Source organism: Coturnix japonica, chromosome 21, assembly GCF_054131305.1.
Source record: "Coturnix japonica strain WE chromosome 21, WE-NBRP24, whole genome shotgun sequence".
NCBI classification, from domain to species: Eukaryota; Metazoa; Chordata; class Aves; order Galliformes; family Phasianidae; genus Coturnix; species Coturnix japonica.
In genome coordinates this window covers 8,988,186-9,001,558 of record NC_140683.1, presented here as the reverse complement: position 1 = coordinate 9,001,558, position 13,373 = coordinate 8,988,186, and the positions used below count along the sequence as shown (strand labels likewise).

The 13,373-nt window shown below is 54.3% G+C and overlaps 1 protein-coding gene across 2 annotated transcripts in view; it reads right to left on the bottom strand.

Moving 5' to 3' along the window:
- The window catches only part of ASTN2 (astrotactin 2), a 231,119-nt gene extending 217,963 nt beyond the window's left edge, over positions 1-13,156 (bottom strand). Inside the window, exon 1 of one of the 2 annotated variants that reach the window (XM_015878748.3) lies at positions 12,709-13,156. In XM_015878748.3, the coding sequence (XP_015734234.2) occupies positions 12,709-13,048 (340 nt within the window). In that variant the 5' untranslated portion in view covers positions 13,049-13,156. The remainder of the gene's footprint in view (positions 1-12,708) is intronic. The other variant, XM_015878749.3, reaches the window with a different exon arrangement.
- Positions 13,157-13,373: the final 217 nt, after the last annotated feature.

Genomic DNA, 13,373 nt, shown 5'->3' with positions numbered 1-13,373 from the left:
CATGCTGAGTACTGCCAGAGCAACAAAAAACAAAGCTCAGTGCACAGCACCACACTCAAGCAGTTCTCCATTGAATATTTTTGTTCACTTTTACCACCCCAAACCCTACAGGGAAGAGGAAGAGCAGTTCCTGACAGCAGCCAGACCATAGCTAAGCAGAACAAGCTACAGGCATGGGGCTGCAGGAGAGGAGCGAGGCTCAGTGCAGCCTCAGGGCACCCAGGGCAGCCCCACATCCCCCTGTGTACCCTGCTGTACACCCTGGAGGTGCCTCCTGTCCAACCTTCCCCCACTATGGACATAGCACAGGGCTCAGCATCACCTCCCCAACGCCTCATCCCAGCTGTAGGCATGGCACAGGGCTCTGCAACACTTCCCCACTGCCTGCATGCCCCCAGAACCTATTCCCGTCTCCATTCCAGCCTGCAGATGGATGAGCTAAGGGCCACACTGAATCATACTTTTTCCCTTGAGTTGGCACCCAGCCCTCCTTCTATAGCTTCTCCTGGCTCGGCTTCAACAGCAATAGGTTTTATTATTATGCCTTGCTGCCCTAATTCTCTCCACACTCAATTTTCCATTGACTTGCTGACCCTCAGTGCATCGGCTCACTCTGTGCAGACAGCATTGGTCCCCGGCCCATTGCAGGGACCTCAGTGTTTGGAACTGGGGCAGAGGAGCATCCCAGGAGGGAGGGAGCGGGCTGGGAGAAGCAGGAAGAGCACACTGGAGGCAGCTGCCTGCTGGGCAAAACACAGAGATGGAGAATGGCCCGTGATTACAATCTGGAGGGCTTCTATGCACTGAAAGGGAACTGATTCAATTGTGCCACAACTCCTGAAAGCTGTCAGCAATCAGGCGTGCTCCTACATGAACAATCATCAGAGGTGGTGAGCACAGCAAGGTATGGCCATGGGGCTCGCTCTGCAGCTGTGCATTCCTTCCTGGACCAAACAGCAGCATGGGGAGAAAAGGGGCCAGCATCCAGGGGGACAGGTTTGGCAGTGGGTGCCCGCCTGCTCCATTCTCTCCCTCCCATTCACAGAGCTCTCCATCAACCCAAAGTTGATACGTTTTAAGCTCTACAGAACTAGCACTTAAGGACAGGCAGACCAGTGAAGCTTGCTGAAATCACTAAGATGCACTACGTGCCCACTATAGGTAGAAGCCATCCCATTATCCAAGGAGATTGTAATTACCTCATCTGCCTATTTAAAGGATACTGTGACAATGTTTAAGTTGGAATGCTTTAGTTATTTGCTAAAAATTATGTGCTGGCAATCAAGTGAGAATTTAAGCTGTAATACAGTCACAGCAGTATTGCCAGTAATTTGTGTAACCAATAACAATTACTTGCAATAGATTAGCCAACATGTTTAAATATGCTTTTATACACATACACACGTATATAAAGGTACAAACTTTTCCTTCAATGGTCAGAGCCGCTGTTCCTAGAATGGCCAGATCATGAAAGCAACAGCTCTGGTCTAAACAATATAGAACATTAACCCTCACTCTCTATTCTGACCTCTCTAAACTCCAAGTTTTCCTAGTGGATGCAGAAGGTGATGTCCCTATCAGCTGAGAGCAACCTGTCCCAGCAGGGAGAGCTCACCTCAAGGAGACAGACGAGCAGCTGGGCCAGAAAGGGGCTATTCTGAGCCAGGGTCAGCCAACACATTAGGCAATGCAGCACAACCTGAGCAGGTCAGGGCAGCATCACTTCCATAAGGAACAATGGAGGAGAGGCACCAGGAAGCCTGGTGGTACAGGCAGCCAAGGAAAGGCTTCAGAACAGAGGAAGATGATGTAGAGGGTCTAATTTCAGCAGATTTTCGGAGAGCTTATGATAAAAGTGCTTCATAAGAGATTAAGGAAAATAAATGGCTGCCCAGTAAGAGGCACAGCCGGGCACGGATTACAGCTGGTTAAGACAGAAGGAAACAAAGAGGGTGCTTGCTAAACCGAGCAGAGGGCAGCAGGGCCATCTGCATTCAGGGGAGGCTCCATGGAGCACAGGGGGAGGTGCAGTGCGCAGCATCCTGGGGAGCTTGCTGAGCTCGTGAGAACACTGCACCCCTCTTGTCCTTCCCCATACCATGCACAACCCCCAGCAATGCACTTCCCCTACCAACACACTGGAGAGACAAATCATTTCTTGAGCAATTCAAGGCCTTTTGCTGGGTTTCAGGGACCCAGGAGGGTGCCACATCAGCAGCCTCGCACACTCAATGAGCTGCTCATCTACAGCTCCCAAAGAAAACCAGGCAGAGACCACCCAGCTTCCCCAGGGTTATATCATAAGGGAGCACTGATGGCATCAGTCAGAGCCCACAGACCCTCCTGCACCCTCTGTTTCATAGCACACATCCATCAGCAACTCCAGCAGCACTCAGCAACCCCACTGCTATGCACAGGGAAGAAGCAGGGCTGAGGGATGGTGACTGATGCTCCATCCCAACAAGGATGAGCTGCAGGGCCAGCACTGACTGCCTGCACAGGAAAGCCCCATCAAAAGGGATTTCTCCCCATCGGGGTTTTTTTTTTCCTCCGGCACAAATGTATTTGAAAAAAAAGAAGATAAAGCATCTCCGGTTCGAGTGAGGTTTTATTCAGAGAAATCTGTGGCTCAGAAATAATTGCCATTTGCTGTAATTGGTGAGATGCAGGAAGGGAGTAGATACAAGTGGAGTCTGGTGCAATTTTGGGAGATTTGTTACGCTTAGCTCACTTCTATCAATTTCAGTGGCTCAGACACTTATGACCTGTTGCTCAGCTTATTGTGAAAATGGCTTTTATTTACTGCACTTCCATTAAAAGATGAAATCCATGCATAGGGCTCACAGGGCAGAAAATCACAGTTTACGTCTCAGCTTATCTCCCTTCAGTGGCCTCGGCTCATTTTCACCCTGGCTCGCTCCCAGCTGCTATAAAAAATAATAACAAGGGGGAAAAAAATATATTCCAAGCAGCATTTGGAGTAGCCAAGGGCTACTGCCTGCACCTATGGGATGGGGTGAGCAGAAGGCAGGCTCCTGCATCACACTATTTTTGCAGCACTCCCTTCCCATATCTCCCCAGGGCTGCAGCACCAGGCGGTGCACCCAGCCATCAGCAAGGAAAGCACAAGCAGCACAGATGCAGCTCCTCGCACTCGTGCTGCTTTGCAGGGGGGGCTCTGCAGTGACCTCAGGGACAGAAACACTCCTGGGGTCTTGTGCAAGGCAGCTGCATGCATCCCTACACCTCCCAAAGCAGAGTTGCTAAGGTTACCCCTCAGCATAGATCGGGAGATGCTGTGCACATGGTGGGGAGGAGGGGAACTTGAAACAATGCAGAGTGGTTTTAGTACAGGAAAAGCATAGAAGTGCCCTAACTACTAATGGGACTGTGCCACCACAGCCAGACCCATCAGCCCCTGGGGGAGCTGCTGCCATCACATAGGCAATGGGGACACCCCAGGATGCTCAGCCCACGTAACATCTCCCCCCCACTCACATCTTGCCGTGCACTGAGCAGCACACACTGTTCACTCAGTCAAGGTCACCTTGTGAGTCAGCAGCAAGGGCACAATGCAGAGCCTCCCCTCTACCTTTCATGGCAGCAGAATTGGACCAGGTGGCCTTTGAGGGTCCATTCCAACTCAAAAGACTCTATGATTCCCAGTCTCAACCACATTTACCAGTGCACTGTCCCACCACCCAGCCCTGCTTTGCAAACCAGTGCACCCAACTTCTCCACTCTCCCCTCCACCACTGAGGCAATACATCACCATGCTGGTACACGATGCATGCTCACACGTGCGAGCAGCAGGCACAGAGAGCCCAGGGCTGCCCCATCCATCACAATGAAGACGTTGGCAACAGTGGGAGAACATCAGGACCTGCCCAGGATCCATGGCCAAGCTTTCAAGGAACAGGATAAGCACTGTTCCTGGATGGCGGTGCTGCTGGGGCGGCACTGAGCTGTTCCACAGAAGTTGAAGAGCAGCAGGAATAAAAAAGCAGCTGCAGCCAAAAATGCAAAGAGATCCCTGGAAATGAAGCATTTGCCAAGCTTCTCCCTCATGCTCCGAGGCACCCACTCATCCTCCCCGAGGGCCTGTCAGACTCGCATGGCAAAAAATACTCCCTGCACACCCACCCGAACCCAAAAGAAAGGACCCCAAAATAAACCTGGAATCCAGGACTGGCAGGAAGACAAAGTTGGGGGTGGAAGAAGAATTTTTGGTGCCTATTTTCTGATGAAGGAACTGCCTGACAGCGCTTCTGCAGCAGGCCAGGGCTCGTGGCCCTGAAAGTAGCACAGCCCCCTCAGACATCATAATAGATGGCTTTTAATTACAGGGCACAGCCTCAGAGGCACTGGGTATCTGAGAGCACACAATGGAAACTAGAACTTAACAGTAACACAAACCCATCACCCCCACAGCGATGCATTTAGGTCAAGGAAAAGAAAATGCCAAGAAGCACAGATGGATGTCCAGCTGTGCTATCCAACCCCATCACACATCACAGATGTCATCTGCTGTCCTGCATCCCAGTGGGGTGCACCCAGGGGGATGGCATGGAACTGTTGGGGTCAGGTGAGGGCTGGGGTAAGGCTGTACCCCAGCACAGCTCCCAGGGCAGCAGGCCTGGAGCTCAGGGAGCACTGGGACACAGAGGATGTGGAGATGGAGAACTCTATAGAGAAGTCTCTGGAGAAGGCTGGGAGCTGCTGGGAGCTCCCCACTCTCTGCCCCTCCTGACCCTGCACTCACAGCCAGCCCCTGCCCCAGCAAGAGCAGCCCGGGACTGCAGGAGACCATTTCCAGTCTCCCCCCTCCACCCACAGCCCAGATGCTGTCCTTTGACTAATCCATTATGCAGATGCTTGCTAAACAGCTGTGAAAAATTTGTTTGCATTTGTCAGCTTTCAGACCAGCTTGAACCACAACGGGCCCAGCTGCTCCCACCATTCCCCAGCTCCAGGAGCACCACCAGCTCCATCACATCTTCTCGGGCCACAGATAACAGGACTGTGCTCCTACTGCAGTCCTCCCTCGGGCATAGATGATGCTCCCTGGGCAGCTCCCCAGCCCTGCAGGTATCAGGATGGATTTGGAAGAAGCAGAGCAGGCTGACCAACACACTCCCAGCTGTCCCAGTGAAGCTGCAGCTCATTCCCCAGCATCCATGCCCTCCAGCTGCTACAGACAAGGTGAGAAGCACCATTACAAGCAGCAAAGCTTTTCTTCCATCCAATCCTTCCCTCACCCAACAACAGCAAAAAGAAGAATATCAACACCTCCTGCTTTGCCCTCAGGTGCCTTCAGAACCGTTTTACAGAGAGGCAATCAGAACAAGCAGTGATAACTGCAATCCCACGATAACAGGCAATGCTTGCAACTGGTGCCGCAGTCAGGGCATGGACTTCTTCACTTCCCAGCAACCCTGGGATGAGGAGCTGCTGCCCCGTGCCAGCTCCATGTAGGACACAGCAATGTGGGATACCACCCCACAGGGAGGTGACCACGGAGCTGCTGCAGTTGTGCACCATTCCTGCTGCAAGGAAGGGGAGGCTCTGCAGACCAAGGTCGGTTGAAAAATGCACCAAGGCTGAGCAGCAATACGCCAAAGAGCTGCAACAGCCAAATGCAGGTCCCCACCAGTGGGGAACAAATACAGCTTTAGGGGAGGAGCAGTGGAGGAACACCAAAGGGTCGCTCTGCAGAGGGAGACGTCTCACCTCACAGCTTTACTGCAGCATCCCCCAAAGCACCCTGCATCCTCACCTCGCCCCGGGCTGCCCTGCAGGGAGCAGAGCTGCAAACAAGATTATTTTCCTGTTTTGCCTTTCAGTGACTCATTGAAACATGCTGTAAAACCCCTCAGGAGGGGCAGGTTTACAACAGCCTGCACAGCAAGCTTGGACAACAGAGACCAACTCCCCAGACACACACATTCTGGGTAGAGCAATTCAATTTTGGGATGCCACAGCAAATCCCAAACCCTGCCACTGTGATTCTCAGCCCCATTCCCACATGGCACAGGACACAGCGTGCTTAAGGCACAGCCTGCTGTTCGGCAGCACGGCCAGCTGCTGCAAAAGCAAATCAAAGCCCAGGACGGTGCAAGCTGCTGTGCATTGATCCCCACGCTGGCTGTGAGCAGCCCCTACAGGCAGCAGCTCTGACCTCCCTCCACGCTGCACAGCACACATCCTCCATCCCCCGTGCACCGGGATGCCCTTTTAATGGGTACTAACAAAGGCAAGTTCAGATTTTACAGTTTTACAGCACACATTGCAGGAGCAACACAGGATGGGAAAATGCATCCCATAAACTAACTGCTTAAACAGCACGGGCTAAGTGAGCACCACTCCAAACCGAAATAGATTCGAGCTAACTTCAGCTCTTCAAGCATATGCCTCTGATGACGGCTCCTTTTAGTGCCACTTCTCCCACTTGCAATGTGGATTTTTGGGTGCTGCCACCAACGACAGCACTTCAAACTCCCACCAGCGCAGCTCTGGGGATGCCAGGAGCAGGTGTCACTTGGGAAGGGGATGCGGGGTGACAAGACGTGATCTCTGCCCCCAAAGCAACCCCTCACCCCACAGCTGAACTCTGTCCTTAAGGCCAGGAGCCATTTCTCAGCACTCCAAAACTGGATCACCCACCTTCCAGGGGCCGCATGGAGGGCACGTTCCCCTCTGAACGCTTCTGCTGCCGACATCCAAAGCTGTTGAAGCCGTGCAAAAAAGTAATCCCCACCCACTCCTACTGCCCCCAGGAAGAATATTTCTTCACTGCTTTTGCATAACAAACAGCTGCACCGCTCTCCTTTGACTCCCAAGAAACTCATGCTTAGGGAAAAACAAGTGAGTGCAGCACTAAGCTGAGACCCGACCCCAGAGAGCTCCCAGGGAGCATCTGCAGCCATCACCAATGGCACTCCATCACTTGCAGCACAGCAGGTCTGCAAAGCTCCTCTGGAACTCCTGGAGATGAAAGGTGTGCTGCAAGACGGGTGTGTTACATCCGTGGGCTTTGTTACAGCACACAGCTCCCAGCTTGGTTTTATTGCTGGAACACGAAGTTCAGCCAGAGCCTGGGGGCTGTGTGTGTGTGTGTGTGTGACAAAGCCAACTCAGCATCACTAGAGATGGGGATGCAGCACCCAGTGGGCTGCCTGAGCAGATGAGACTGATGCCACCCACCCCGCAGCCTGCAGGCTGTCTCCCTGTTCCAAATGCACCTGTCAGGTCCCCAAAATGCTGTGAGCAGCTCCTCTGCAGCATCCCTCCTCGTCAGCTTCAGAGCCTCATACCCCATTGCAAAGTGACACCAGCAGGAGTGCTGCAGAGAAACCCAGGGATAAACCCCCCCAGGCAGCACAGAGCTTAAACTCCTCCAGTTTACACAGCAGAGAGGTACAGAAGATGAGAAAGAGCTATGATTGGAGCAGGTACCATGGCCTCAGCCCCTCCTGTCCCACCAAGAGATGAGGAAAGGGAAAAAGAACGTGACCAAAAGCCACAAAGACAGCAATACAGCTGAGTTCTTGCATGGATGTCCTCGGGGACTGCCAGCCCACCAACACTATATAAAGAAAAGTCCCAGATCCTAAAACCAGTGGCCGCTGCTCCCTGTCCCTACCAGAACAGCTCTCCTGAACGTGCCTAGGAGCAACCCCATCAGCCCCGTAATCTTCCTAAACACAGCAGTTACCAGGTGACTGGGAAATCTCTTTTACTGCTGATGCTGCTAATGGAAAATTTCTCCCCTTTCTCCGCTGCTTTCAAAGCCAGTCTGGTTTCATGCAGACTTTGTCTTGCACGGAGACAGCGGAGCTGGAGGCACAGAGGGAGGGGTGTAAGACTGGCAGGGAGCTGGTAATGAGAAACACAGGGACTTGTGCCTCCCCACCAGCCCCTGTCTGCTCCTATCTGCCCCATCTCCTTGCCAGAAAGCTCTGCCCAGCAGAGCAGACGCAGGAAGCCTCGATCGCTGCTCAACCCCTCCGCATACCATTCTGCTTCTTCAATACCATTAAGTGTCTCCATACTGTCTGGACACTGGAAACCTTAACCAAATTAGCCGGGACCCGAGCAGCAGCACAAGCATTCAATTCTTTTAAGTGGCACCACTTCTTCAGCCAGTTACACACAGACAGATCCCTGCCCAATGCCAGCACAGCGAGGAGGGCTGGTCGAGGTATCCCATTGCAGGAGCTGCACCGCAGGGACAGTGTTGTCAATGAAAGGCTTCAACCAAAGCATTTCTATTTCCACCCTTTTTGCCTCCAGCTCCTGCCTGCCCCCACACTCCAACAGGCATTTTGCTGTGCTGGGAGGTGCTTCTCCAGCCACCTGTGACTGCTAACATATGTGCCAGCAGCATGAGATCAGCCCCTCACTGCTCCCACAGGTGACATCAATCTGTCTTCATCCTGGCCTTGCACCAGCACAGCCCTGCTGCTCAGCGGGGTTCCAGCAGCAGCACCCCATCACTATGGCAGCCCTGAGGCTTTTTGGCCAGCCAACCCAGCTTACAGCCATACCCAGGGCTTAGAAAGGCATAGGCAGTGCATTTTGGAGGCAGTGCCCTCCTGCACAGAGCACAGGCTGCTCTGGAGGACACTCATACCCCCACCCCCCAACCCCAGTGCACACAGAGAAACCTCATTCTGGACAAAAGCACATTCCTCCCTGCACTAACAAAGCTCATTCCTGGCACACTGACATCCCAAACCCCACTGCTGCCATGGGGAGCAGGGGATCCCAGCACAGCCTTCCAGCCGCCAGCCCTGCCGCGCAGCGCTGCCTGCCTTTGCTATAGTTAATCTTCTGTTGCCACTAGCTGGTCAACACGGGTACTCTTGGAAAGCAGCAATTCCCCAAGTACAGCTTCCACTACAGATTCCAGTTTGAGCTGGGAACGTCTCTCCTGGAGATGAAACCAAACCAATGCAAGCCCACCTGGATGTGCCACATCTGACTGAGTGCTTTGGGGTCAGCATTCACCTCAAGGCTGACCCACCCCAACAAACACCTCTGTGTCTACAGCCCTCTGGGTGCTATCAGGGTGCTCACCTCCCCTGCATCCACTGCAAAGGGACCTCAAAGCCCAGGACCTCCTCCCAGAGCTCACAGGGATAAATGCAACTGCAGCATTCAGTACCGCTGCAGTGCCACTGCCCTCCCCAGGTTGTCCCCATCTATGCAGATCTGACCTAAACCTCAGGTAGTGCAATAGAGAAGAAATAAAAAAATAGCACCTAATTGACCAAACCTCTGCCCAGCAGGGCGAGCACCTGGAGGACCTGCCCTCCTTTAAAGCAGCACCAAAAAGCTCCATTCCCAGCAGGGTTCCAGGCAGCTCTCAGCCTCCCCACCTGCTCCACAAAACCCGCAGCTGTTGACAAATGCAAAAGGCAGCAAAACCCTGCTCACGTCTGCTCAAAAGGGGGGGAAAAAAAAAAGAGAAAAGCAGTAAATTCAAACAATCTACAGGGAACTAAGTGCTTTCCATTATTTTAATGCATTCTTATCCCAGAGAAAAAGAGAACTTCCAAGATGGCTTTGCGAAAAGTTCGGAGAGAAAAAGAGAAGTGCTGGAGGAGCTGCGTGGCTCCAGGATGGGGATACCTGCACTGGGATGGGCTGCAGGTGATGCACAGCACCACTGCAACAGCCCCAGGTATGGCACATTGCATCCAGCAAAGCCATAGTAAACCATAGTAGTAAACCATCCTTATGTAAGCCACTATCAGCTAAGAGCAGCAAACGTCTGCCTGCCTCTTTCCTCCCCCTATATCTGTGTGCACACAGAGCTCAGCCAAACGAGGGTGGAAACGAACTGCTCCGCTCCCAAACTGCACTTCAGGCAGGATGCTGCTATTGCGTGGTGCACGGCATGGACTGCAGCACAGCACACACCTCACACAGCCTCGTCGTGCAAGAACAAAGTCAGTGCCACGCTGCACCATTTGCTGTGTAACACCAGAAGAATGAGAGGCAGGGGGGAAAAAAATCCTACTGCAAAGCATTGGCTGTACCCAAGGTTAAGGAAAGGGCAGGAGGCTGCTTCAGGAAAGGGGATGCGCAGCAATTCATAATGCGCTGGTGGCGAAGTTACATTTGTCATTTCCTGCCATCACTGTGCTTTGCTGTGTGATTTTCAAGTAATACAAGCGTGGAGAAAAGGGAGACCCATCCTTTGTGCATCCACAGAGGGAACAAATGGCTCAGACCTGGAGAGAAGGGCCCCAAGTGCTGCACTCGGGCACTGCTGCCACAGCCAGGAGCACTGCAAGGAGGGAACAAAGTTTGGGGCCACACCGGGCTTCCATCACCCCTTAAGCAGGCGGCCAATGGGACAACCCCAGGACGGAGCCACCTCCCACCCAGGAGGGCTCCTGGCTGTGCTTTGCAGCACACACTGGCTCCAAGCAGCCTTTCCCTCCACCCGTCTACCTTTAAATCCAGCAGAAGTTTTGCACTGCTGCAGATGAGGCTCCAGCTGCAGACCCCATCCTCCAGCAACACGAAGGGGCTCAGAATCTAGAAGAGGACAGGCCATCTCCTGCAGCCACAGCACCCAAACCAACCCATACCCATGTCAGGGCAATGCTTTGGAAGGGCTTTGGCCCCGGGATGGAGCAGGGCAGTGCAAGCAGCAGCGCTTGGCAGCTACAGAGAGAGGGCAGTGCCCAGCAGCCACCGTGCTGCACATGGACAGGATCACATTATTATCCCAAATAATTTCACTTCTGATACCACAATGCCAGCACTGAGTACGGGCTGTAGGAGAGCTCCCTATCGCAGCCTCACCCACTGAGCTGCCAGCAGCCTGGGCTCAGAGGCACTGAGGAGCCTCTGTCACACTAGAAAGCAATGGGACTTCAGCCCTTACACATCTCCCTCTGTTCCAGCCTCGACACCCAGCAAACACATCCAGCAACACACACACAGACATCAGAAATTAACCATCAATGGGGACTACCAAAGAACCCGGCGCAGGGAAGTATTTAAAGCAATCCCAGCTAAGCGACTGCTCTCATCTCCCCCCCAGAAGCACAATTTTACCTCCAAGAGCCCACTTTGAGGCAGCAGCAGCTCTCAGGTCAATCCTCAACCACCGCTCAGTTTAGAAGGAGACGGAGCAGCAGGAAAAGAAACAGCACAAAACTTCACGGCCAGCAGCGGTCCTGCAAAGCACTGACCCAGAGCACAGCTAAACCTGAGCCTCAGATGCCACTCCAGGAGATGGGAAGAAACATATTTGAGCATCCACCCCAATCCATGAGATACATTGTGGGCAATGAGATACATTGTGGGCAATGATGAGGGCTTTCCCTTCCCAGGATGGCATCCCACTGAGTGCTTTCAGGCCCACAACAGCCATCCCACCACCCCATTTAGCTGCACTACACATCCAGGGGTCTCACATCTGCAAAGTGACAGCGACAGAAACACAGATTTGCAAGAAACGTGTCCTGTTATTTCATAGAACACACATAACCAGCACGCCGAGCAAGGAGATGGGATTTCTCAGCCCAAGCCGTGGTCTCTGTACCAGCAGTCAGTCACAGCAATAGGATTTGTGAGACAAGATCACGTCTCGGATCTATCAAGACACATTTCTCTCCTCCAACTTGAGCTGTAACCTACACTGCACACAACGGGGTTTCTCTGCCCTCTGATACATTCAGATCAGTGCCCAATTCACACCCAGACCCTGAAGAAACCGCGCTTTAATGGGGGAATTCAAGGCAGCGAACCACAAAACTTGTCGTTACTTTTAATCACTATAAAGCAAACGTCATTCCTACTTACATTACTTGAAATAGAGCAGCTGGGCTGTGGGGGATTTTCTGAGGCACATGGCAAAGGCAGAATGGAAGAGGCTCAGTTTGAGAAGTGCCACCAACTTATTTATTGGAGGGATTTGCTACGAGGCTTCATGGGGGGTAGGGGGGAGGGAGGCACAGCCAGGTGTTCTCCCGTTGCACCTGGAGGACGGCGGTTATTGCACGAGGGGACACACAGTGCAACCAATGCACGCAGCCCGGCTGTATCGAGCAGCAGCTCAGACACAAAGTTCAGCAGGGATTACCTTAACGTGCAGACACCAAAAAAGCAAGAAAGCTGTTGGCTAAAGAGATCAGCACAAGCCGCCGGCGCTCTGGCACAGCACACAGCCAGCACTCCACGCAGAATTCTGAGCAGCTCGCTCGGGTTGAGCGGCGCTGCTTACGGCACACAAAGGGCTGGAAGGGACCGGACCGAAGCCGGGGCATCCCCGGTACCGACACCAAAGCACGGCCATGCGACTATCTGTAGCTCAATCCCCCCCAATACACACACACAAAGGTTGAAACAGGGAGAAAGTCGGCAGGCGTTCACACAGCCTAACACGGGAGTTGGGCACGAAGCTGAAGAGAGCCGAGACGAAGCGTTTAGAAATGCGGGCTGCCGAGAAAAGAGATCCCGGCGCCGCGGTGCTTCCCCCGGGGCTGAACCCGAGTACGGGCGGCACTTGGCAGGGAGCGCTGACTCGCAGGGTTAACACGGGCAGCTCTCAGGCCCCGCTGAAATAGAAAAATAGCAGCGATATTTCTATAAGAAGAGAAAGAACGGAAAGCCGCCAAGCAGCGCCGGGTGCCTTTACGGGCTGTGGGCGCTACGGACAGAACCGGGCCGGGATCGGCCGTCGCTTACCGAGGGTGAAGAAGGGCAGCTCGGTGTTATCCAGATCGTCCTGCACGGCGACTCGGCCGGGCAGCTCGCTGCGAACGAAGAGCAGCAGACGGGAATCGGCGGCTGCGGGCGGCGGGGCTCCGCTCCAGCTGATGTCGTTCTCTCGGAGCACCGGCAGCGTGGACACGGTGACCGTTTTCACGCGGCACGGTCCGGGGGGTTCCCGCGACGCCGCAGCCGCCGCCGCCGCCACCACCGCGCCGGGCCCGGCGAGCAGCAGCACCGCCAGCACCAACAGCACCGGCGGAACCGGCGGCAGCGGGGCCGGAGACGCGGAGCGGCGGCGCGGCGGAGCGGCCATGCCGGGCCGGGGCGCGGGTGAACCGCGGCGAAGCGACTCGAAGCGGAGAGATGCGAGCGGAGCCGGGCGCACTGAGCCGCCCCAGCCCGCCGCCACCGCCGCCGCCCGGCTCCGCCCCCGGCTCCTCCCCCACCCCGCCCCGGCCCCGTTCGGATTCAGGCCCGTCGCCCCCCGACCCCGCTCGCCCGCCGTTACCCCCCGCAGAGATGCTCAGTTTCGCAGCTGGTTCCTTTCTCACCGTCGGTTTTTTTCTCGCTTTAAGGTTAACTCGGGCCCCGGTTCCCTCGCTACCTGTAGCAGCCTGCAGGTGGGATCCCAGGCAGTC